Source organism: Schistocerca piceifrons, chromosome 4 (genome assembly GCF_021461385.2).
Source record: "Schistocerca piceifrons isolate TAMUIC-IGC-003096 chromosome 4, iqSchPice1.1, whole genome shotgun sequence".
Lineage (NCBI taxonomy): Eukaryota > Metazoa > Arthropoda > Insecta > Orthoptera > Acrididae > Schistocerca > Schistocerca piceifrons.
Genome location: NC_060141.1, coordinates 18436300 through 18460443, shown reverse-complemented (window position 1 = coordinate 18460443; position 24144 = coordinate 18436300). Strand labels below are relative to the sequence as shown.

The following is a 24144-nucleotide window of genomic DNA, read 5'->3' as shown; positions in this document are numbered from 1 at the left end:
CGAATCACCACTGACTAACTGTGGCCAAGAAATGGCTGGACCACCCTCTTGCTGAGCATGCCCTTCATTTCAGTTATCGCTTCACAGCCTATGCCACCTGGATCCTTCCCACCAACACCAGCTTTTCTGAATTGCGCAGGTGGGAAGTCTCCCTGCTATGTACCCTGCATTCCTGTAACCCTCCTGGCCTCAACCTTTGTTAATCATTGTCCTTATCCATCTAGCCCCTTCCCTGTTCTCATTCCAGCACTACACAGCCCTCTATTCCACCAACACATTTACTTTTCTCTTTTTCTGCCCCCTCCCTCCATCTAGCTCTCGACTTCACTTAGCTGCCCCACTCTCCATCTTGTTCCTGCATGCTCCCAGCACCACATTTTTGTCCCCCATCCCTATCCTGCTATCCCTCCCCCTCATTACCCCAGCTTCCTTCTTAACCCCACCCGGTTGCCTCTCCCATAATGCCCCGCTGATCACGGTCTGGCTCCAGCTGCCAGAGACTGTGGTCATGTGTTGCATTTGTGTGAGTGTCTGTGTATGTCATCTATTTTTTAAAAAAGGCATTGTTGGCCAGAAGCTAATTGTGTGACAGTCTTCTTGTTGTGCCTTTCTGTGACTAAACATCTCCACTATATGGTGAGTAGAAACTATCCTTTTCATTATATTGTTACATCCTGTCATGGATTTTCCATTGTTTGATTTTGTACGTGCTGTGATTTCTCATGTTTTCTTAGTGTGATTGATTAATTGTGTTCTTCCTGGTATTCTGCTGAGTTTCTATTTTCATTGTATCCCCAATACTTTTATGACCAACCAGTTGTTTTCTTCAAGTGCTGCAAGTTTTGACGTTATGTGTACTAACTTTTTGTCCACTGTGATTAGATTTCATTTGCTTGTCCACCCATGAATACAGTATTTGCTTATTCTTGACAAAATCTACAATTCACAGTGAATGTTCCCCAAGAACCTATGTGGAAATTAATTAGTTCTAATCACTCATGACTCTTACAAATTGAGTCCTAATCATTTTGGAATGTAGCCATGTCATTTTACTAGATTATTTTTCAAAATCTTATCTGAAATGTTTGACTACTATTTCAGTTATCGATGAGATAAAGAAAGATGTTGCAGAACATAGAATATTAATATTCAAAGATCAAGGAGTGATTTCTGGTCAGAGGCATGTGGAGATAAGCAGGTGGTTTGGAGAGCTGGAGTCAACATTCTATAAGCATCCAAAATCACCACATCCAGACGTTTTTAGAGTTTCAAATGTAGCCAATGAAGGCTGTGTAGGTAAGTGGCTTCAGTTCTCTGTTTATTTTTGTCACATACAGCAAGAATTAAGTGCATAAAATCATGCAATTTGTTAAACTACATCTGATCAATAGTTTCCACAAAAATTGATGTTCTCAGAAATTTTATGTATGCTGAAATTTGAAGAAGTTGGAATTGTAATAGTAAAGGTGTTTCAATACAAAAACATCTTATGGATGTTTCTGTAGCATTACATTCAATATTTTTCAAGAAATTGTGAATTCTATTCTAGGAGGTTGAAGTAAATGTGATAGATTATCCACTCGTTATACACTATGTGATCACTAGTATCCAGACACGTGGCTGAAAATGACTTACAAGTTCATGGTGCCCTCCATCAGTAATGCTGGAATTCAAAATGGTGTTGGTCCACCCTTAGCCATGATTACAGCTTCCACTCTCAGAGGCATATGTTCAATCAGGTACTGGAAGGTTTCTTGGGGAACGGCAACCCATTCTTCACGGAGTGCTGCACTTAGGAGAGGTATTGATATCGGTCGGTGAGACCTGGCACGAAGCCGGTGTTCCAAAATATCCCAAAGGTGTTCTGTAGGATTCAGGGCAGGACTGTGTGCTGGCCAGTCCATTATAGCGATGTTATTGTCGTGTAACCACTCCACCACAGGCCGTGCATTGTGAACAGATGCTCGATCATGTTGAAAGATGCAACCCCCATCCCTGAATTGTTCTTCAACAGTGGGAAGCAAGAAGGTGCTGAAAACATCAATGTAAGCCTGTGCTGTTATAGTGCTACTCAAAACAACAAGGGGTGCAAGCCCCCTCCATGAAAAACACAACCACACCATAACACCACTGCCTCCGAGTTTTACTGTTGGCACTACATATGCTGGCAGATGATGTTCACCAGGCATTCGCCATATCCACACCCTGCCATTGGATCGCCACAGTGTGTACCATGATTTGTCACTCCACACAACGTTTTTCCACTGTTCAGTTGTCAAATGTTTACGCTCCTTACACTGAGTGAACTGTCGTTCGGCATTTACAGGGGCGTGTGTATGGCTTATGAGCAGCCGCTCAATCCAAGTTTTCTCACCCCCACACCCCACCCAACTGTCATAGTACTAGCAGTGGATTGTGATACAGTTTGGAATTCCTATGTGATGGTCTGGATAGATGTCTGCCTATTACACATTGCGACACTCTTCAACTGTCGGCAGCCTCTGTCAGTCAACAGATGAGGTTGGCCTGTATGCTTTTGTGCTGTAGGCATCCCTTCATATTTCCACTTCAGTATCACATCCAACAGTGGACTTAGGGATGTTTAGGAGTGTGGAAATCTCATGTACAGACATATGTCACAGGTGACACCAAATCACCCGACCACGTTCAAAGTCCGTGAGTTCTGTGGAGACCTCCATTCTGCTCTCTCAGGGTGTCTGATGACTACTGAGGTCACTGATGTGTAGTACCTGGCAGCACAATACACCTAATATGAAAAATGTATGTTTTTGGGAGTGTGCAGATACTTTTGATCACATAGTATATATAAGTTTGGCTCTATACATTACAGCACCACATTCTGCCTATAAAGTGATAAAGATACACCAGTTTTCAAGGGAATTAAGAATTAATGTATTACTGAATGGTATAGTGATGACATAAAATGTGCAGTTTGGAGGACAATGACTACTCAAAGTTCTATTCAAAAAAAAACTGTGCTAGCCTTTGTTATTGGAATGTTGCAGTTGTGGTCTTAAGTGCAGAGACTGGTTTGATGCAGCCCTCCATGCTACTCTATCCTGCGCTTGCTGCTTCATCTCCAAGTAATGATTGCAACCTACATCCTTCTGAATCTGCTGAGTGCATTCATGTGTTGGTCTTCCTCTACGATTTTTACCCTCCTCGCTGCCCTCTGATACTAAATTGGTAATCCCTTGATACCTCAGAACATGTCCTACCAAACGATCCCTTCTTCTAGTCAAGTTTTGCCACAAATTTCTCTTCTCCCCAATTCTGTTCAGCTCCTCCTCATTAGTTATGTCTTCTACTCATTTAACCTTAAGCATTCTTCTGTAGTTCCACATTTCAAACGCTTCTATTCTCTTCTTGTCTAAGCTAGTTATTGCCACGTTTCACATCCATACATGGCTGCACTCCATACAAATACTTTTGGAAAGGACTTCCTGACACTTAAATCTATAATCGATGTTAACAAATTTCTCTTCTTCAAAAATGTTTTTCTTGCCATTGCCAGTCTACATTTTATATCCTCTCTACTTGGACCATCGTCAGTTATTTTGCTCCCCAAATAGCAAAACTCCTTTACTACTTTGAATGTCTCATTTCCTAATCTAATTCCCCCAGCATCACCTGATTTAATTCGATTACATTCCATTATCCTCATTTTGCTTTTGTTGATGTTCATGTTATATCCTCCTTTCAATACGTTGTCCATTCCGTTCAACTGCTCTTCCAGGTCCTCTGCTATCTCTGACAGAATTACAATATCATCGGCAAACCTCCATGGATTTTAATTCCTACTCCAAATTTTTCTTTTGTTTCCTTTACTGCTTGATCAATATACAGATTGAATAACATCGGGGAGAGGCTACAACCCTGTCTCACTTCCTTCCCAACCACTCCTTCCCTTTCATGCCCCTCGACTCTTATAACTGCCATCTTGTTTTTGTACAAATTGTAAATAGCCTTTTGCTCCCTTTATTTGATCCTTGCCACATTCAGAATTTGAAAGAGAGTACTCCAATCAACATTGTCAAAAGCCTTCTCTAAGTCTACAAATGCTAGAAACATAGGTTTGCCTTTCCTTAATCTATCCTCTAAGATAATTCGTAGGGCCAGTATTGCCTCACGTGTTCCAACATTTTTACAGAATCCAAACTGATCCTCCCCAAGGTCGGCTTCTACCAGTTTTTCCATTTGTCTGTAAAGAATTCATGTTAGTATTTTGCAGCCATGACTTATTAAACTGATAGCTCAGTAATTTTCACACCTGTCAACACTTGCTTTCTTTGGGATTGAAATTAATATATTCTTCTTAAAGTCTGAGGGTATTTTGCCTGTCTTATACATCTTGCTCACCAGATAGTAGAGTTTTGTCAAGGCTGGCTCTCCCAAGGCTATCAGTAGCTCTAATGGAATGTTGTCTACTCCTGGGGCCTTGTTTTGGCTTAGGTCTTTCAGTGCTCTGTCAAATTCTTCACACAGTACCATATCTGCCATTTCATCTTCATCAAAATTCTCTTCCATTTCCATAATATTGTCCTCAAGTACGTTCCCATTGTATAGACTCTCTATATACTCCTTCCACCTTTTTGCTTTGCCTTCTTTACTTAGAACTGGTTCTCCATCTGAGCTCTTGATGTTCATACATGTGGTTCTCTTTTCCCCAAAGGTCTCTTTAATTTTCCTGTAGGCAGTATCTATCTTACCCCTAGTGATATACGCCTCTACACGCTTACATTTGTCCTCTAGCCATCCCTGCTTAGCCATTTTGCACTTCCTGTCGATCTCATTTTTGAGACGTTTGTATTCCTTTTTTCCTGCTTCATTTACTGCATTTTTATATTTTCTCCTTTCATCAATTAAATTGAATATCTCTTCTGTTACCGAAGGATTTCTACTAACCCTCGTCTTTTTACCTACTTGATCTGCTGCTGCCTTTACAATTTCATCTTTCAAAACTACCCATTCTTCTTCTGCTATATTTCTTTCCTCCGTTCTTGTCAATCATTCTCTAATGGTCTTTCTGAAACTCTCTACAATCTCTGGTTCTTTCAGTTTATCCAGATCCCATCTCCTTAAATTCCCATTTTTTCGTAGTTTCTTCAGTTTTAATCTACAGTTCATAACCAATTGGTTGTGGTCGGAGTCCACATCTGTCCCTGGAAATGTCTTACAATTTAAAACCTGGTTCCTAAATCTCTGTCTTACCATTATAATGTATAATCTCTCTGAAACCTTCCAGTGTCTCCAGCCTTTTCCACATATAAAACCTTCTTTCATGATTTTTAAGCCAAGTGTTAGCTATGATTGAGTTATGCTCTGTGCAAAATTCTACCAGGGGGCTTCCTCTTTCATTCCTTAACCCCATTCCATATTCGCCTACAACTTTTCCTTCTCTTCCTTTTCCTACTATCGAATTCCAGTCCCCCATGACTATTAAATTTTCATCTCCCTTCACTATCTGAATAATTTATTTTATCTCCTCATACATATCCTCGAGCTCTTCATCATCTGCGGAGCTAGTTGGGATATAAACTTCTACTACTGTGGTAGGCGTGGACTTCATGTCTATCTGGGCTACAATAATGCATTCACATGCTGTTCGTAGTAGCTTACCCACACTCCTATTTTTTTATGCTTTATTAAACCTACTCCTGTATTACCCCTATTTGATTTTCCATTTATAAACCTGTATTCACCTGACCAGAAGTCTTGTTCCTCCTGCCACCAAACTTCACTAATTCCCACTATATCTAACTTTAACCTATCCATTTCCTTTTTTAAATTTTCTAACCTACCTGCCCGATTAAGGGATCTGACATTCCATGCTCTGATCCGTAGAATGCCAGTTTTCTTTCTCCTGATGACGATATCCTCTTGAGTAGTCCCTGCCCGGAGATCTGAATGGGGGTTTATTTTACCTCCGGACTATTTTACCCAAGAGGATGCCATCATCATTTAACTTTACAGTAGAGCTGCATGCCCTTGGGAAAAATTACGGCTGTAGTTTCCCCTTGCTTTCAGCCATTTGCACTGCCAGCACAGCAGGGCCGATTTGGTTTATGTTACAAGGCCAGATCAGTCAATCATCCAGACTGTTGCCCCTGCCACTACTGAAAAGGCTGCTGCCCCTCTTCAGGAACTACACATTTGTCTGGCCTCTCAACAGATACCTCTCCATTGTGGTTGCACCTATGGCACGGCTATCTGTATTGCTGAGGCATGCAAGCCTTCCAACCAGCAGCAAGGTCCGTGGTTCATCGGGGGATTTATTGGAATACAGAATAAAAATTTAAGTAATGTGCTCCATAAACATTTGTATGCTGGGAAAAAGCCAGGAATTATATATAATGCCATATAGGAAAATTATTAGAAATTTAATGTGACAAGAGAGTGCTTTTCAAGCACAAGGTTCAATGCACAGGTTGCACAAGGTTCAATGCACAGGTTAACAAGAACAAAGTGTTCAGTTTGCTGTCTGTGAAAAGAGCATATAAACAGCACCGTTACAGCACTCAAACTCCATGTCTGTCAGTCTCGTACAGTCTGTAGTCGGTATTCGTTCAGTCTGATAGAGCCTCACAGTGGTGATAGTAGCAGCAACTGCAGCTGTGAACATAAGCCTCGGATGGCTGTATGCAGAGAAATTTCTTAATTGAGGTTATAATCATAATTCATTCCCATTTCCTAAAATTTAACTTTTGTATTATTTCCCTAATTTGTTTAGTTTAGTTTCGTGTGTGTGTGTGTGTGTGTGTGTGTGTGTGTGTGTGTGTCAAGTGGAGCTTAGACTACCCACATTTAGGCAAACCAAATCACCTCTGTAATGTGTAACATAGACAAATACTGTTCTGTTGTTAATGGAACTTTGAATGGGATTTCAAATCTGAACTGTGTCAGGTAACGGGGAAAGATTTATGTGAAATTTTATTATTTTATGTGTGCAAAACCAAGGAAATTGGAATATCAGCAGATAAATTTCAGTAGCTTTTCCCTCAAATAACTAAGTAAGAACTTTTTTCAGCTTTGGAAGTGTGAAATGTCAGCATGTGGAATGCAGACTACAGGTAATTCATTTATGGTTATTTTCACATTAATCACCTCAATAGCTTACAGGCCTCTGTTGCATGATTGGAGAAAAACTAAAAACTTATTAAAACAACTTGCCACACCTGATGATGATATGATAAGTGTTTATTAATGGTTCTGTCAACCATTGCAGTTATTTATTAGGTGACTTGGTAACAGGCAAGTGTGAATTGTGGCATTCATCCCTAACATTTATAGAGTATGTGTTGTCACTCAATGTTTATTATTAAGACTAGGCATTGTCAGTGCAGTTTCAGTGGATCAAACTTGAAAATGAACCTGTAAGGGTTCAAAACTAGTTGCCGAATAAATAACTGCAACCAACCTGCAATGTAACATGTCTTCTTTATGGGAAGTAGCAATCTATCTTTTCCTACATTTTTGACAGTTGTATGTGACAGTTTTAAGACTGAATTTCTACCAACTAACACCAGCTACCCCAGTTCCCCATTAACACATTGTGTTATTAAGATCATTTAGGTATACAGAGTAATTTAGCTTCTATAATATCGAACAGTGAAGGGAGTATTATAAACCACACCTGTATCCTGCACCATGAACTGCCATTAATGTCAGTATTCTTCCTTCAGTAAATCTGTCCTCAGACAAGTATCAGCCTTAAGCCTTCCGACACTGACAATGTTGAGTGTTTATGGAAAAAGTTCAAGGCAATCGTAAAATGCGTTTTAGACAGGTACGTGCCGAGTAAAACTGTGAGGGACGGGAAAAACCCACCGTGGTACAACAACCAAGTTAGGAAACTACTGCGAAAGCAAAGAGAGCTTCACGCCAAGTTTAAACGCAGCCAAAACCTCTCAGACAAACAGAAGCTAAATGATGTCAAAGTTAGCGTAAGGAGGGCTGTGCGTGAAGCGTTCAGTGAATTTGAAAGTAAAATTCTATGTACCGACTTGACATAAAATCCTAGGAAGTTCTGGTCTTACGTTAAATCAGTAAGTGGCTCGAAACAGCTTATCCAGACACTCCGGGATGATGATGGCATTGAAACAGAGGATGACACGCGTAAAGCTGAAATACTAAACACCTTTTTCCAAAGCTGTTTCACAGAGGAAGACCGCACTGCAGTTCCTTCTCTAAATCCTCGCACAAGTGAAAAAATGGCTGACATCGAAATAAGTGTCCAAGGAATAGAAAAGCAACTGGAATCACTCAATAGAGGAAAGTCCACTGGACCTGACGGGATACCAATTCCATTCTACATAGAATACGTGAAAGAACTTGCCCCCCTTCTAACAGCCGTGTACCGCAAGTCTCTAGAGGAACGGAGGGTTCCAAATGATTGGAAAAGAGCACAGGTAGTCCCAGTCTTCAAGAAGGGTCGTCGAGCAGATGTGCAAAACTATAGACCTATATCTCTGACGTCGATCTGTTGTAGAATTTTAGAACATGTTTTTTGCTCGAGTATCATGTCGTTTTTTGAAACCCAGAATCTATTATGTAGGAATCAACATGGATTCCGGAAACAGCGATCGTGTGAGACCCAACTCGCTTTATTTGTTAATGAGACCCAGAAAATATTAGATACAGGCTCCCAGGTACGTGCTATTTTTCTTGACTTTCGGAAGGCGTTCGATACAGTTCCGCACTGTCGCCTGATAAACAAGTAAGAGTCTTCAGAATATCAGATCAGCTGTGTGCCTGGATTGAAGAGTTTTTAGCAAACAGAACACAGCATGTTGTTATCAATGGAGAGATGTCTGCAGACGTTAAAGTAACCTCTGGCGTGCCACAGGGGAGTGTTATGGGACCATTGCTTTTCACAATATATATAAATGACCTAGTAGATAGTGTCGGAAGTTCCATGCGGCTTTTCGCGGATGATGCTGTAGTATACAGAGAAGTTGCAGCATTAGAAAATTGTAGCGAAATGCAGGAAGATCTGCAGCGGATAGGCACTTGGTGCAGGGAGTGGCAACTGTCCCTTAACATAGACAAATGTAATGTATTGCGAATACATAGAAAGAAAGATCCTTTATTGTATGATTAAATGATAGCGGAACAAACACTGTTAGCAGTTACTTCTGTAAAATATCTGGGAGTATGCGTGCGGAACGATTTGAAGTGGAATGATCATATAAAATTAATTGTTGGTAAGGCGGGTACCAGGTTGAGATTCATTGGGAGAGTGCTTAGAAAATGTAGTCCATCAACAAAGGAGGTGGCTTACAAAACTCTCGTTCGACCTATACTTGAGTATTGCTCATCAGTGTGGGATCCGTACCAGATCGGTCTGACGGAGGAGATAGAGAAGATCCAAAGAAGAGTGGTGCGTTTCATCACAGGGTTATTTGGTAACCGTGCTAGCGTTACGGAGATGTTTAATAAACTCAAGTGGCAGACTCTGCAAGAGAGGCGCTCTGCATCGCGGTGTAGCTTGCTGTCCAGGTTTCGAGAGGGTGCGTTTCTGGATGAGGTATCGAATATATTGCTTCCCCCTACTTATACTTCCCGAGGAGATCACGAATGTAAAATTAGAGAGATTAGAGCGCGCACGGAGGCTTTCAGACAGTCGTTCTTCCCGCGAACCATACACGACTGGAACAGGAAAGGGAAGTAATGACAGTGGCACGTAAAGTGCCCTCCGCCACACACCGTTGGGTGGCTTGCGGAGTATAAATGTAGATGTAGATGTAGAAGTCACCCATATCTCTCTGTCCTGGGTATCCTCCTTCATTTGCTTGTAACTTCTTCCACTGTAGCAGAAAATTTCTACATAATACATCTTCTCTATCCAAGCTATCTTCCTCTTCTGTATCATCCTCATGAAGTTCCACTCCTCTCGTACCCTGCTCAGCACCACCTCATTTCTCATTCTGTCGATCCATTTCAGTTGCTCTGCTTAAACTTACTGAATATTTTTTTCTTTCTGTCTGACTGTCCACAATTCAGAACTATGAGACAGTAAAGTTCATACAAAACTTTTGGCAAATCTCTTCCTAAGCATAATGTGAATACTTCTGGCTCTCAGCAAGTCTTTGACTCTCCCAAAACACTCTTTCCCACAAATATTCTGCCTCTCACCTTCTCAGTACAACAACAAGAAGTTACCAAGGTTCCCAAATATTGAAGTGACTGAATCTTTTCTAATACCACCTCCTCTAGTGATATATTAATTGTGTCATCAGTTTTTTCAATTCTCATCACTTTGGTCTTGCTGATGCTGTTTCAGTCCAAGCTCTTTACCCACACATACGGTATTCTCCATCATTACCTACAGCTCTTCCTCCTGCTAGCACACTCATCCCATCAGCATACTTTTTATTCTTTCTCTTCCCACTGCAAGTTCTTTTCATTTTTCCAAGGCCTTATTGATTAGCTGTTTATAATATATTAGGTTGGTGCATAAGTCCCTAGTGTTTATTTATTTATTTTTTTTTTTTTTTTGCACATTGGTATTCTGGTTGCTATGCATTTATTTATCGGTTGTCAAATTATTTGTAGTTCACTGTTGCTGTCATTTAGAGATAGTGAGTGGAGCTGTAAATGCTAGAAATGATCTTTAAAGATGGCATCATGTATACAAGCAATAGTAAATTGTCCTGTGAGAAACGGCAATTTATTTCATCTAAAGAGCGTAAAGTGCAAGAAAAATGTGCATAAAGGTGCCAGACTATCTTCGGAAATGCATGGGTGGATTCACTTACAGAGTTCAAAGCATTTAGGACCAATAAACCCATGCTGTCATTGTGGCTTTATGCGGTGCATCAGACGAGAGATTGCTACAGGAAATAATCATGCATATGCGGAAGAAAACGTTATAACTTGATCAATCAAGTTTTAACGTAGAATTAACAAACAGAGTCCAGCCTTGATGATGTTGAAAGAAGACTGGAAGCAAAAGGCAGAGAAAAATAGTATAAATATAAACACATGACCAGACACTGAAAAGCTGTATTTGTGCAACTCAACTGAAAACAAGAGAGACTGCAATCAAACTCCAGTGAAAAAAAATAACAACATATGAACTAAACCAAGTTCACCTGTGAGTGAAAATCAATATACATTCAACAAGACTATGCTGACTACAAATACTGATAAAAACGAAATATTCGTTCATTCTGATGAGCATTGTTGAGGCATGGCAAACATTTTATCGAGGCATGGCAAACATTTTACGTAATGAACATGAACTGCAAGCCTGTGGATATGTGAAATCAAGAGCACCAATGTGGGAAATAGCAAAACCTATAAACACATGGGAAGAAAAACAGTGGCATATTATCATAGCAGGCGGGAATGACATCTATAGAAATTACCTGAGTAGAGCAACACATAGCCTAGAATCATTGCTAAAACTCTGGGGAAAGAAACATAAGATGGCCGTAGGAATTCCACAAAGGCATGATTTAATTCCTGTATCATACTTAAATGTAGAAATACAGAAAGCACATCAGTTGTTCACTGAAATACGTAAAACATAAAATGTGTTTATATCAATGTGGATTATTTAGATAGGGACTGTTACACTAAGCTTGGTAAACACATGAATGGGAAAGGCAAGAGAATTATCTGCCAAAAGATTTGTGAAATAATAGCAGCATCAGAACGTGAAGAGGAAATAGACACTGATGCACTGACAACAATAAACACCTCTACAGACACGGCAATGTCCACTCCAACTTCAGTGCCAAATCATACCTCAACAAAACCAACAATGCCGACTGCTGTAGCAGTTGAAAATTCACCACTATCTGAAAGCTTACCAGCAACAAGGCCCCCCGTATCAGCATCACCTACAAGAGTAAAAGTCACACCTACAACAGCAGTGAAAACACCTACTACTACTACTACTACTACTACTACTACTACTATACTACTACCCCAGCAACAGGAGGAAGTTCAGCAATTCCAGCAAGAAGAAATGTAAGGTGACCATGTCATTTGCACAATCTTTTGTTCCCAAAAAGGCCTCAAGACCAAATTAGGATAAATAGTGCACCTATCAACAACACCTCCAGTAGCAGTCCTTGCAGCAAAAACAGAAACCACATCGCCATCAACCACACATAGAAGAATGACCAGAGAGACGGACAACTGCCCCTTTTCATTTTCGGGGAATTTTGTTAAGACCAACAGAGAAAACCAACTCATGCTTCAAGATTAGAAGGAAGATTTCCCACATAATTTAAATTCAGGAATAAAGGTAAGTGGTCAACCAAGTACAATCAGAATAATTCTAAAATCTCACCAGGTCACTCTTCATCCGATTATACAATCACTTAGGAATAAAGTAAGAGAGCTGGAAATCTTCCTATCAAGTGAACTCAGATTCTGACGTTCCCCTGCTTTATTTCTTCGTTGATGGTCCTCAGTGTCTGTGTACTGTGTTCTTATACTGGCTGAAAAATGGAGGGGTGGTGGAATTTCAACACTGAATAAATGATGTAGCCGACAGTTCAGTTGCATAGTTGCATTTCACAGTTCTTTACTTCCACTGTTCACAACCCCCCCCCCCCCCCCCTCCCCCAATAATACACAGTTATTTTGCCAGTTAACTATTGGCAAATTTTGATAAGCCTCATTAATAGTTTGCAGGCATCGTCAGCATACTGCTACAATAGTTTACTGTTAAATATCGCTGTGCAGAGTGGCCCCGTGGTTTGAGGTGCCATGTGACGAACTGTGCGGCTCCCCCCCCACCCCCCACCGGCAGTTCGAGTCTTCCTCTGGCATGGGTGTGTGTGTTGTTCTTATTGTAAGTTAGTTTAAGTAGTGTGTAAGTCTAGGGACCGATGACCTCAGCAGTTTGGTCCCTTAGGAAATCACATACAGTTGAACATTGTGTTGAATATCTATGAGCAGTAAAAACCAAACCACACAGACACTGTCATTGTTTTAACACACGGCCTATTTGTGTTACTCTTATTTCACAGTTAAGTTGATGTATTGTTGTTGATCTAACCAGTACGGGTTCCTCATCTGAAACTCGGACATGGACTGACTGTCTCAGGACCAAAAATCGGTCCTTTATGTATCATCACAATAATAGGTACTGAAACTACACATTGTTCGATGTTTAAGTTGCAGAAATTACAATTAAAATATACCTCATTCAGTTAACTGAATATATTGAAAAATTGCATCTTTTTAACTATTTCTTCTACCACAAGGGTTAAGCCGTTTTATTTGTTTAAATGATGAAATTAACAGATACAGTTATACAAACAATACTTTTGACAAACCTGTTAATTATTTTGGAATTAATGAAGGGCTGGCTTTGCTAACATTTTTTCGAATAGAGTCAAATAGATACTTAGGATTACTAGTATTACTTCTTCCAAATGTTTATAATTAGTACAGAATTTATATTTGTTTATATGTCAGCAGCAGAATTTAAGTTGTGAAACAATTACTGATTTCACATTATAACAAAAGATACTAAGTAGGAATAGTAAAAAAAAAAAAAAAAAAAAAAAAAAAAAAATCAGAAAATTAATTACATACACAAAACTAAGCACAAAATTAGATATGGTGTAATATTCTTTAAAACTGAGGGCCAACCTTTCTCTTTTATGAAAATGCAGTTTACACTCAAGTATGTTAATGGTAATTAGACATGAAAAAATTAATTTAAGGAGGCAGATGGCAAACAGGAGGGGAAGTAAAAAGATCCCAGCTTGCTTTGTCACAAGATATGTTAATATACTTTGCTTTACTGAACACTGGCGGAAAGAAAATGAGTTAAAGAGAGTGAAAACAATGAATCGTGTTTTAGCAGCACAAACTTGTAGAAATCAGTTTAGACACAGAGGGAACTACACATACATAAAGAAATATATCAGATTCAACAATGTTTAATCCTTAAAGACTGAGAAAGATTTTGAAATATCAGGCATATAAATTCCAGCATTCAAGTTAATTGTAATATGTTTATATAGATCTCCAGGTAGCCACTTAAAAAAATGCAACACTCAGCTTGATAATTTGCTAAAAGAAGTAATAACAAACAGAAAAACAGTTCTTATATGTGGAGACCTAAATGGAAACTTTAATAAGCCAAGCAATTCAAAATCTGAGTTGATGAACATATTAACAGCTAATAATTTGTAGATTACAATCCACTCCCCTACATGTGAAATGAATCATTCTAGAACTACTAAGACCAACTAATAACACAACTCTGGAGTTTGATAGTCACTTCAAAAAATCTAAATCTATCTTAAATAAAATAATAAAGGAGGAAAAGAAATGAGACAGAGACAAATACATAGAAAATGCTTCAAACAGAACAAAAGCAATCTGGCAAGTTGTAAAGAAAGAAACCCAATTTGACAAAAATAGAGTTAATAATATTCTATTAAAGGCTGGCTTGGAAAGCATTAATAACCCAGAGGAAGTAGCTAATATGTTTAATACCTATTTTGTAAATGTAACAGAAAAACTACTACAACAGACCTCCAATAGAAACCAGCATACAGAAACAGGGAAGAAAGTCTCAACCAAATCAATGTTCTTGTACCCAACAAATGTGGAAGTAGTATAGGTTACAATAAAAAGTCTCAGAATGAAACACTGTGCAATAGTAGATGATATACGTGATTTCATTATAAAGAAATGTGGGGATCTGATTACTGAGCCCTTAACTCACCTATGTAACCTATCTTTTGCTACAGGAACTTTTCTTTCATGTTTGAAAATAGCAAAAGTAAAGCCATTGTACAAGAAATGAGAAAGACTTTTCAATAAGAGACCAACAGACTTCTTAGAGGATAATGGCGTTCTATCAGAACCTCAACATGGATTTAGAGCAAACACTTCAACTGAATCAGCAGTTCACTCCTTTCTATTTGAGGTGCTGTTAGCATTAGACAACTTACAATGGGCATATTTTTAGATTTCTCAAAGGCATTTGACACCATAAATCATGATAAATTGCTACACAAGCTAGAAAATCTTGGCATTAGAGGAACAGGTAACAACTGGTTCAGCTCCTATCTGAAGATGACTGTTAAATATGGTGTGCCACAAGGATCCGTAATGGGTCCTGTTGTGTTCTTACTCTATGTAAATGACCTAAACATAAGCAATGACAGCAGTGAAATATTTCAATTTGCTGATGATGCAAGTTTGGTAGAGGGGTGACAGTAACAGAGGCAGCCAGAAACAAGCAAAAAATCTGATAACACCCAATCTAGAGCTATATGGACAGACAATTATGAAAACAGCTTGCACCAAATTTCTTGGACTACTTCTACAAGACAACTTGAAATGGAAAGCACATATTGAGCAAATGAACAAAAAATTAAGTATTTCTTGTTTTGTGTTGTGTATATTAAAAAACTGTACCTGCTACAACACTCTTCAGTCTGTGTATTATGCAGTCATAAAATCTCACCTCTGGCATGGGATTATGTTCTGGGGAAATTCTGGAGATGCCTTCAGAACATTCAAAATTGAAAAAAGAAAATTATAGGAATAATGGAAGGGATATGTGTGTGTGTGTGTGTGTGTGTGTGTGTGTGTGTGTGGTGAAAATATTATGTATTTAAAGCAAAACTTACACACTCATCACTCAATCACAAAATACACAGCTATGATCCAAGACAAAAATTAGATGCACATGTTCAAAGTGCCAACACAAAGTTATGTCAAAACAATCTTATTCATCCTAGTATAAAACTATACAATGACTTACCGGGTACCATTAAACACACACAGAACATTGGTCACTTCAAATCTAAGCTGAAGTTGTACTTGGTTGATCACTGCTTTTACACAGTAAATGAGTATCTACAAAAATAAATTTTTCTGCATTAACCCAATGTAGTCTTATACAGAACAACATTTGTATATTATCTTTCTGTATGTAGCATAACACACTTATTTAAGTATTCATCATTAATTGATATATTAATGTGTGGTGTTATGTAAAAATTGTTAATATTGCTAATATTAACATAAAAATCCAAATATCTCTTCCCCATTGTGCAGCTGTAGACAAAAATGGATCAATAAAACAAATAAATCAAAACTGAGTGCCAGAAGGAGAAATTGGAACATTTCTCCTGTTTGAGATTGGTAGAGGGGTGACAGTAACAGAGGCAGACAGAAACAATTGCTTCTTGTATGTGGATAGAGCCATTGCCAGAGAATGGCAAGAAAATGGTTTTCTCATTTTAAGGAGGATTGTTTCACATTAGTGACTCACCACATTCAGGAAGACCTTCGGGGTTTGAAGAAGATCATTTAAACACAGTGATCCGCATCATTGTACTTGAGAACTGGCGCATGTGATGAACTGTGGCCATGTCACCATAGTGCAACATTTTCGTGCAATGGGGAAGGTTCAAAATTTGTGAGTATGGGTACCGCATGCTCTAAACTAAAATCACAAAGATCAGTGGGTGGCCTTATGTAGCTCTCTGCTTGCTGTGTCATCATTTGAACCATGAACAACACTGACCATTCCTATCCTGTACCATTACTGGTGATGAGAAATGGTGACTATATGTTAATATAAGGAAAAGAAAGGAATGCTTGAGCCCAAACAAAGCAGCAACTCCGCGTACTAAGATCTGCGCACATACTAAAAGATAGTGTTGTGCATCTGATGAAATGGTGACCGTGTGGTGTAATACGAACTGCTTCTCTGAGGTGTAACCATCACTGCTGACGTATATTGTCAACAACTGAGATGTGTTGTGGATACAATCCGAGAACAACGATCGGGAAGATTGCGTGAAGTGACACTATTGCACGATAACAGCCACCCACAGTCCGCTAGATTGATAGAAAACACTGAACAGGAGTTGGTTTGGGAAGTCATTCTGCACCCACCTTATTCCCTTAGTCTGCACCTTCAGATTTTCACTTTTTCTAGTCTATATCAAACAGCCAGAATTTCCTTTCTGGATGAAAATGTGCTCCGAACATGGCTCAAAGATTTTTTCACCTCAAAACTGTGTGATTTCTACAGTCACAGAATTGAGAAGTTACCCCAGTGTTGGCAGACTGTTATAAATAATGAAGTATTATTGATGACTAAAGTTTCTGTATTGTGTATCTGTTGTGTTTATTAAACTTATGGAAAATTGCTGTGCACTTATACACCAACATGGTATATTGAAAACCGCTAGTGACATACAGCAACCCTGTGTCACACCTTTTTCTATACAAACTACCACTTCCTGTCCCATCAGAGTTCCTTTAACAACTTTCTATCCATCCAATCTATACCAGTATCTTTCAGAATCTTCAACTCCACACAAGAGTGAATTCTATCAAATTCTTTTTTCCTGCCAACAAAATAAACATACATTTCTACATTCACTTCCAAAAATCTTTCCACTAGTCAGTCTACTTGTGTCAAAATTAGTAATTTTATACTTAAAAGCAAGCTACTATTATACAAAATCTACATGTTTAAAACATGTACAGGACTAATAGGCGATATGTGTTTATAGTTTGTTTTTGGGTGTCTGGGGAATTTGATGTTATGTCTTAAGTTGTAGTCAATTTGTTAAAGATTTCAGCAACAGAAATCAGAACTATGCTCAATAGATTGGTGACCCATTATGAAATTTAAGCAACTATATAAAAGTTGCTTAGGAATTTAGTTTTGTGCCTTGTGAAGGCATTGTTTGTGTCACAGTTCATCACTTATCACCTACCTGTCCCCTGCTTGGTGTATAATGTACTCTAAGGTGATTGTCGTTAATTAATTGACATATGTAATAATACCACATTTCTCTGTTGAGATCACTGAAAATCCTGATCCATTAATAAATGTAATGGCACTTTGACTACCTAATTCAAAATCAGGAACTGAGGACCCATTGACAGCTAAAACTTATTTAAAAAGCTACATTACTAGTTATTTGGATGCACCAGTTGCAGTCATGTATTCAGCCACCATTGAATTAAGAGCAACACATTGCTGTAGTTTATTTTCCCACGTAATGAGACCATCTTGAAGCTTGAGAAGAATGGCACTTGTTGATCATTTTGTGTACTGGTACCCAGTATGATCAGCATTGTATAAGCTTTGGTACTAGAGTCTTCACTTTCCTAAAACTCAGTGCCATCTATAAATAATCTGAGTTTTCATTTCAGTAATGCCAGAGATGTTGTGCCAATGCCTCTCAAAATAAAATTAACAACATATGATAAACCCTGTTAAGTACATCAGTCTTCCAACTATTTCTTGGTAGAATTGAGTATTATTAAAGGGAAGTGATTACCTACTACCCATCAAGCCTTGTTCTCTAAAACCCTCTTCATAGATGGAGGCTGTTTTTACTTAAAACAGTTGTTCAATTTCTTGACTTATAATCCTAGGTTGTAATCAACATCATTTGCAGTGATACGAAAATGATTTTCAAACTAAAGATTGTATTAATTACATTGTGCACAGAGGCATGTAAACAGTCATTTTTCGAGTGTTCCACACATGAATGGGACAGGGAAAAAGCCCTCATAACTGGCACCATGGGATACACACACTGCTGTGTGCTTCATGGAGTATAGATGTAGATGTAGAGCTTTTGAGCAGTTTTCATACACATCCTACACTATTATCATAGCCCTATGTTTGATACGTGTAAATTTCTTGTTTCAAAATACGATTTACAAATGTAGTTCCTCAGTTAAACTGATTTATACACCAGTCACATTAAATGACAACACTCAAATGAACTCTCATCATCTCAGATCTTGCTACAGGACTAATTGTGTTGAGTAAAATATTCCAAATCACCACCAGTGTAAGATGAAAATGTTTCATTATTTTCAGTAAATGTCAAAGTATAAACTCACCAGTCTTCAATCATCTAATTTGTAGTAGCTGTGTCAACTGATTCATATACTTTACTCATCTTCAGAGGTTTCATTTCTTCCTCCATAGATTTTTCCAATGTTCAGAGCCTTCTGATTGCATAGCTTCCTTATAGTTCCTTCATTCTCCATGAAGGGAAATTATCCTCACTTGATGCCCTGAATTTCATTATATCAGTAACATATTGGTTTCTTCAAGTTCTGTTGATTACATAAATTGTAGGTTCCTTTGTGCCTTGCTTCTGAATTAATGAAAGGGGATAGTCACATAGATTCATCATAGTTAAAATAGGCAGCAGACTTCATTTCATTGGTGGGATACTGGGCAAATATAGTCAATCTATAAAGAGGACAGTTTTGAATTGTGTACATTTTATTTATTATTACTTTTTCTAATGTAATTTCATGTACTCACCCATTACATGGCCATGGAGATTGAATCCTTTAATTGGTCCTCTGGAACTACTTTTGTAAATACAGGCAACAGTCATGACACCAATCCTAGAATATTTGCTAGAGTGTGAGGAGCAATATCAAGCAGAACTAACGGGGGATATTGAATGTATATGAAAAAAGGGCATACAAATAGTCACAAGTTTATTAGATCTATGGGAAAGCATCATGGAGGCATTGAAAAAACTGGTGATACCTACTTGTAGGTAGTTCACATGAAATCTTCTTACACAGTTTTGAGAAATGTGACAGTGTGTAAAAGTTGCTAGAATGAGTTCTTAGATCTGTAGATGGGCTTTACTGTAACTACATTGCACACAGAGAAATGTAAACAGTCATTATTCCTGCACCCCTTACTGTAGTTCATGTGGTCTTCAGTTCATAGAATGGTTTGATGCAGTTCTTCACACTATTATATCCCTTGCGAAAATCTTGGTTTCTCCATAGCTACTGCAGCCCTTTGCTGTACTCAAGCCTTAATTTATCCTCTACAGTTTTTACCTCCCCACACTTCCTCCATTACCAAATTGATTATTCCTTGATGCCAAAGAATGTTTCTTATCAATGTACTTTTACATTCATAATTTATATTCATATACTCATCTTTCACCTGCCTCTGTAGCCAAGGTTGCCAATGCACACTCATGTGGTGGCTCCTTACTCAGAGAAATACCAGTTCAAATCCTGGTGGTTGAAAATTTTCACTACCAGCCTTTTCCAAGTGAGTGGATGACAGGTGATTGCATATAGTTCCTGATCAACAACCTTTGCACCAATGTCCTGGATTAAATTCCAAACCCCTCCACAGTGTGTCACGAAGTGAGGGCATATGACATTGTTGATGGTGAACCACCCATCAGGTAGGGATGTTAAGCTCAGTGGCCCTGTTGGCATTATTTGGGAGGAGTAGGCTGTGTGCTGGTACTGGGTTCCACCCTCGGCCTTCCCATAATCCATAATAACACAAGTACGCTGCTACATTGTATGAGCTCTTATCCCAGTCGTCCAAAAGACAAAGATACACACTTGACAAATTGGAAGAAGGCAGTGGCAAACCACCTTCATTATGAACTTGCTTAGAACAGTGATGAAAGATTCCTATGTCCTCAGTACCAGAGTATGGCAGTACTTGATTTGACTTGTCTTTAGTGTAGGATTAATGAGACACCAGTTTTTGCATGCACCTGCTTTTTTGTACATGAAATAATACAGACTTTTGAGAAATATGAAAATGATACATTAAACTCTTTTGATTTTAGAGGTTTCTTAACACAACTGCATTACACAAGATTATCTTTCAGGCTGTCATTTGACAAGCACTTTATTACTTCTACATTCCCATTAAAAATTTCTATATTGAGAGATCTATGTAGGAAATTGCCATAAATTTGAAGCGTAATTTTGATCACTAGTTTAAGTCAAACCCATGAACTTTGTCTTCTTCATTAGCACAACTTTTTACTTGTTCATTAACCAACATTTCACATTTGTTTGAATACTTCCTTTGCCACAGTTTTTCAGAATTCATGACAGTTTCTGTAAATGGCAAGAATACAATAAATTTTAGTAATATCATTTTTCTCTAATTTGGCACTAATTTGTAAGATTAGATTGAACTGGTTTTCAAACAAGTTCACCTACTACAGCAAACTTCTCAACATCAATTTCTTTCCTTTCAGTTTCATCAGCCATTGCTGTCAATTTTGCAGCATCAAAATTTATACATTCAGTTTCTTTCTCCTCAGTTTCATCTTTATCAAGCAGAAAATATTTTATCTCCTCAGCTGTATCCTCCCCTTTGACTAAAATATTTCCAGTTTCTGTATAATCATTGTCCTTTCCCAAAATTTTGCTGCATTGGCTTATTACTCCACCCATCTTAGAATCTAAATTCTTAATCCCAGCTGTGACACTAGTTTTCAAAATTTAGAGTTCGGCTTCCAACTCTGAAAGTTTTTCACTGTTTTTACCTTGGATTTAGCAATTTATTCTTTTCAGTCTGTGATGTACTCTCAGAAAACTGACCCTCAGTTTTTGAAAATTGTTGTTCTGACCTTCAGTTTTCAAAAACCTGTTCACTGTATGTTCAGAATTCCAAAATCTGTTCACTGGTTTGTGTTTTAAGTTCTGACTGTTGTTTGCTGGTTGTGTCTTTTAAGTTTCAAAATCTATTCCCTAAGTTGCCTCATCATTATAGTTGCTACTATGGCACTCCCTCTCTTCCTCCTCAGCAGTGCTTGTTAACTGACAGAACTGAGTTACACCCCCTTGTGCCTCCTTACACCTGGTTTTATTTTCATATACACTGCAAGCCACCACATGGTGCATGGCAGAGGGTACCTTCTACTGCTACTAATAATTCCCCTTCCTGTTCCACTCACAACTGCCTATGTGCTGCCATACAAGTTGTAATTTATGAGAGAAGATTGGAAAGTAACACACAATAATTTTATTGCCAAAAAGTTTAATAGGTAACAAAATGGAAAAAAAACTGAACTTACATCTTTTACCTACTTTTTTACATAGTCACCAAAGTTCCCAACACCTCTCCATTTGTGGTACCAGTTTCAATATTGCCCTATTCATAGAAGTCAGTCTGGTTGAAGTATAGGCCTACACGGATTGCTGATTTCACTTCTGCACCTGTCGCAAAGTATTGACCAGCCAGGAGTTTCTTCATGGAACAAAACAGATGAAAATCCAGTGGCGGATGCTGGAGCATCTCACACTCAAATTGCGTGATTTTCACATGAACAGGAGCAACAAAATGGGGGCAGCATTGCCAAGAAGAAGTTTGACACCATCGGCATTAATGTTGCAGCATTTGTCACGAAGGACAAAACACAGCAAAAGATTTAATGTAGGCTGCAGCATTCACAGTGGTCTCATGCTCAGCAGAACAGTAACACACCATACATATCCCAGAACACTGTCACAAGCATTTTCCTTGCAGATTGAGTCACCTTGAATTTTTTATACTGAGGAAGCAGCATATTTCTACTTTGTGGAGGCCTGCTTGGTTTTGAGGTATGCCCATGACTCATCGCCAGTGACAGTTCCTTTCAGAAAGTCATGCCCCTCTGCGGCGTAACGTATTAAGTGATCCAAGCTTGTCATCATTTGCTGGCCCGTGTGGTTATCTCTCAGGTTCTTAGGCACCCAGAGAGTACTAACTTAATGAAATTTCAACATTTCATGAACAGTATTGTACACTGCACCATAGGAAATATTGGCCTGCTGCGTTAAGGTTTGCAGTTGCACACGTTGGTCAATCAAAACTGTTGCCTCAGTGGCTCTGATGTTCTGCGGGACTGCAGCTGCTGCTGGCCACCCGGTGTGTGGTGAATCACTAAGCTTGAAATGACCCTCTTATAAGGATGCACACCACCTGGAGACATTGCTGCGCTCCATAAAGTCGTCCCCATACATGCGATACATGTCCCTGTGAATTTCTGTCACTTTATGTCCCTTGGCCCACAAATATCGAAATACACTTTTTGCTCTTCACAATCTGACCACAGTAACATCTGTGTCATTTTTGTTTTGTAGTTCAGGCTTCTCTCTCAAGAGCTGCACATGAAAACAGTATATCCTCTGTAATGAAACTGCAAACTATATCATCATGAAATTTCAACATTCCAGCGGCAGTATCAGGGGAGAAACGTTATTGTGCATTATTTTCTGATCTTTCCTCATATTTTGTCTTTGTGTTTTTACATGAAATGTACACAGGTAGCAGTAGAGCCATTCTGTAGTCAGCTGTAAATTCTGGTTCTCTAAGTTGTTTTAGTATTGTTTTGAAAAAATAATGTTTGTCTCCCCTCCAGCAATTTCTTAGAGTTCTGAAGCTTTTCCGTAATACTAGGATCTTGATTGAACCTACCAGTAAAAAATGTAACAGTATTTCTCTGAATTGCTTCAATGTCTTCATTTAACGTAATCTAGTGGTGATCCCAAACATGTCGACAGTATTTCTCTGAATTGCTTCAATGTCTTCATTTAATGTAATCTAGTGGGGATCCCAAATATGTCAGTGGTAATCTAGTGGGGAACCCAAACATGTCAGTGGTACTCAAGAATGGCTTGTGCTAGTGTTCTACACGTGGTCACCTTAACAGATGAGCTACAGTTTCCTAGAATTTTCCCAATAAACCACAGTTGACAATTTGCCTTTCCTATTAGTGATCTTTCATATTCATTCCATTTTTTGTATATATTTTTTCAACATGAATGTGTCAAGCACTGTATTTGAACATTAGAGAGTTATTTTCCCACTCATTGCATTAATTTACATTTTTCTACATTTAGAGCAAGTTGCTATTCATAACAACAAATAGATTTTTTTAAAGTTGCCCTGAACCCTCCTTCAGTTATTCAATGATGAGTGTTTCCCATACACTGCAGTTCCATCAGCAAACAATTGCAGATTGCTGTTCACCCTGTCCATTAGATCATATACGTACAGGGTGAGTCAGAAAGAAAGAACAAATTTCAAATATTTATTACAGAGATAGAAACACACAGCGCATTTCACTGGTCTGAGGAAGGTTCAGAGTTTTATATTTGCACAGAAACTACACCAGACTCTCAATGTGAGTAGCGTTCATTGCCTGAGAAACATCGGAATGATAGCCCATTTTGTTCAACACATGAAGCAACACGCCCCTGTTTATTGAATCGACAGCTTCAGCAATTTGATTTCTCAGCTTTGTTTACTGAATCGACTGCTTCAACATTAGAAGAGCAGCTGCCATAGGTGGGAAGAAGACTGTCTTTTATGTACCC

The 24144-nt window shown here is 38.6% G+C and overlaps 1 protein-coding gene across 2 annotated transcripts in view; it reads left to right on the top strand.

The window, feature by feature from the left end:
• The window catches only part of LOC124795034 (alpha-ketoglutarate-dependent sulfonate dioxygenase-like), a 157318-nt gene that overhangs the window by 42023 nt on the left and 91151 nt on the right, over positions 1-24144 (top strand). For both annotated transcript variants that reach the window (XM_047258811.1, XM_047258813.1), the window contains exon 2: positions 1102-1296. In XM_047258811.1, coding sequence (XP_047114767.1) covers positions 1102-1296 — 195 coding nt within the window. The remainder of the gene's footprint in view (positions 1-1101; positions 1297-24144) is intronic.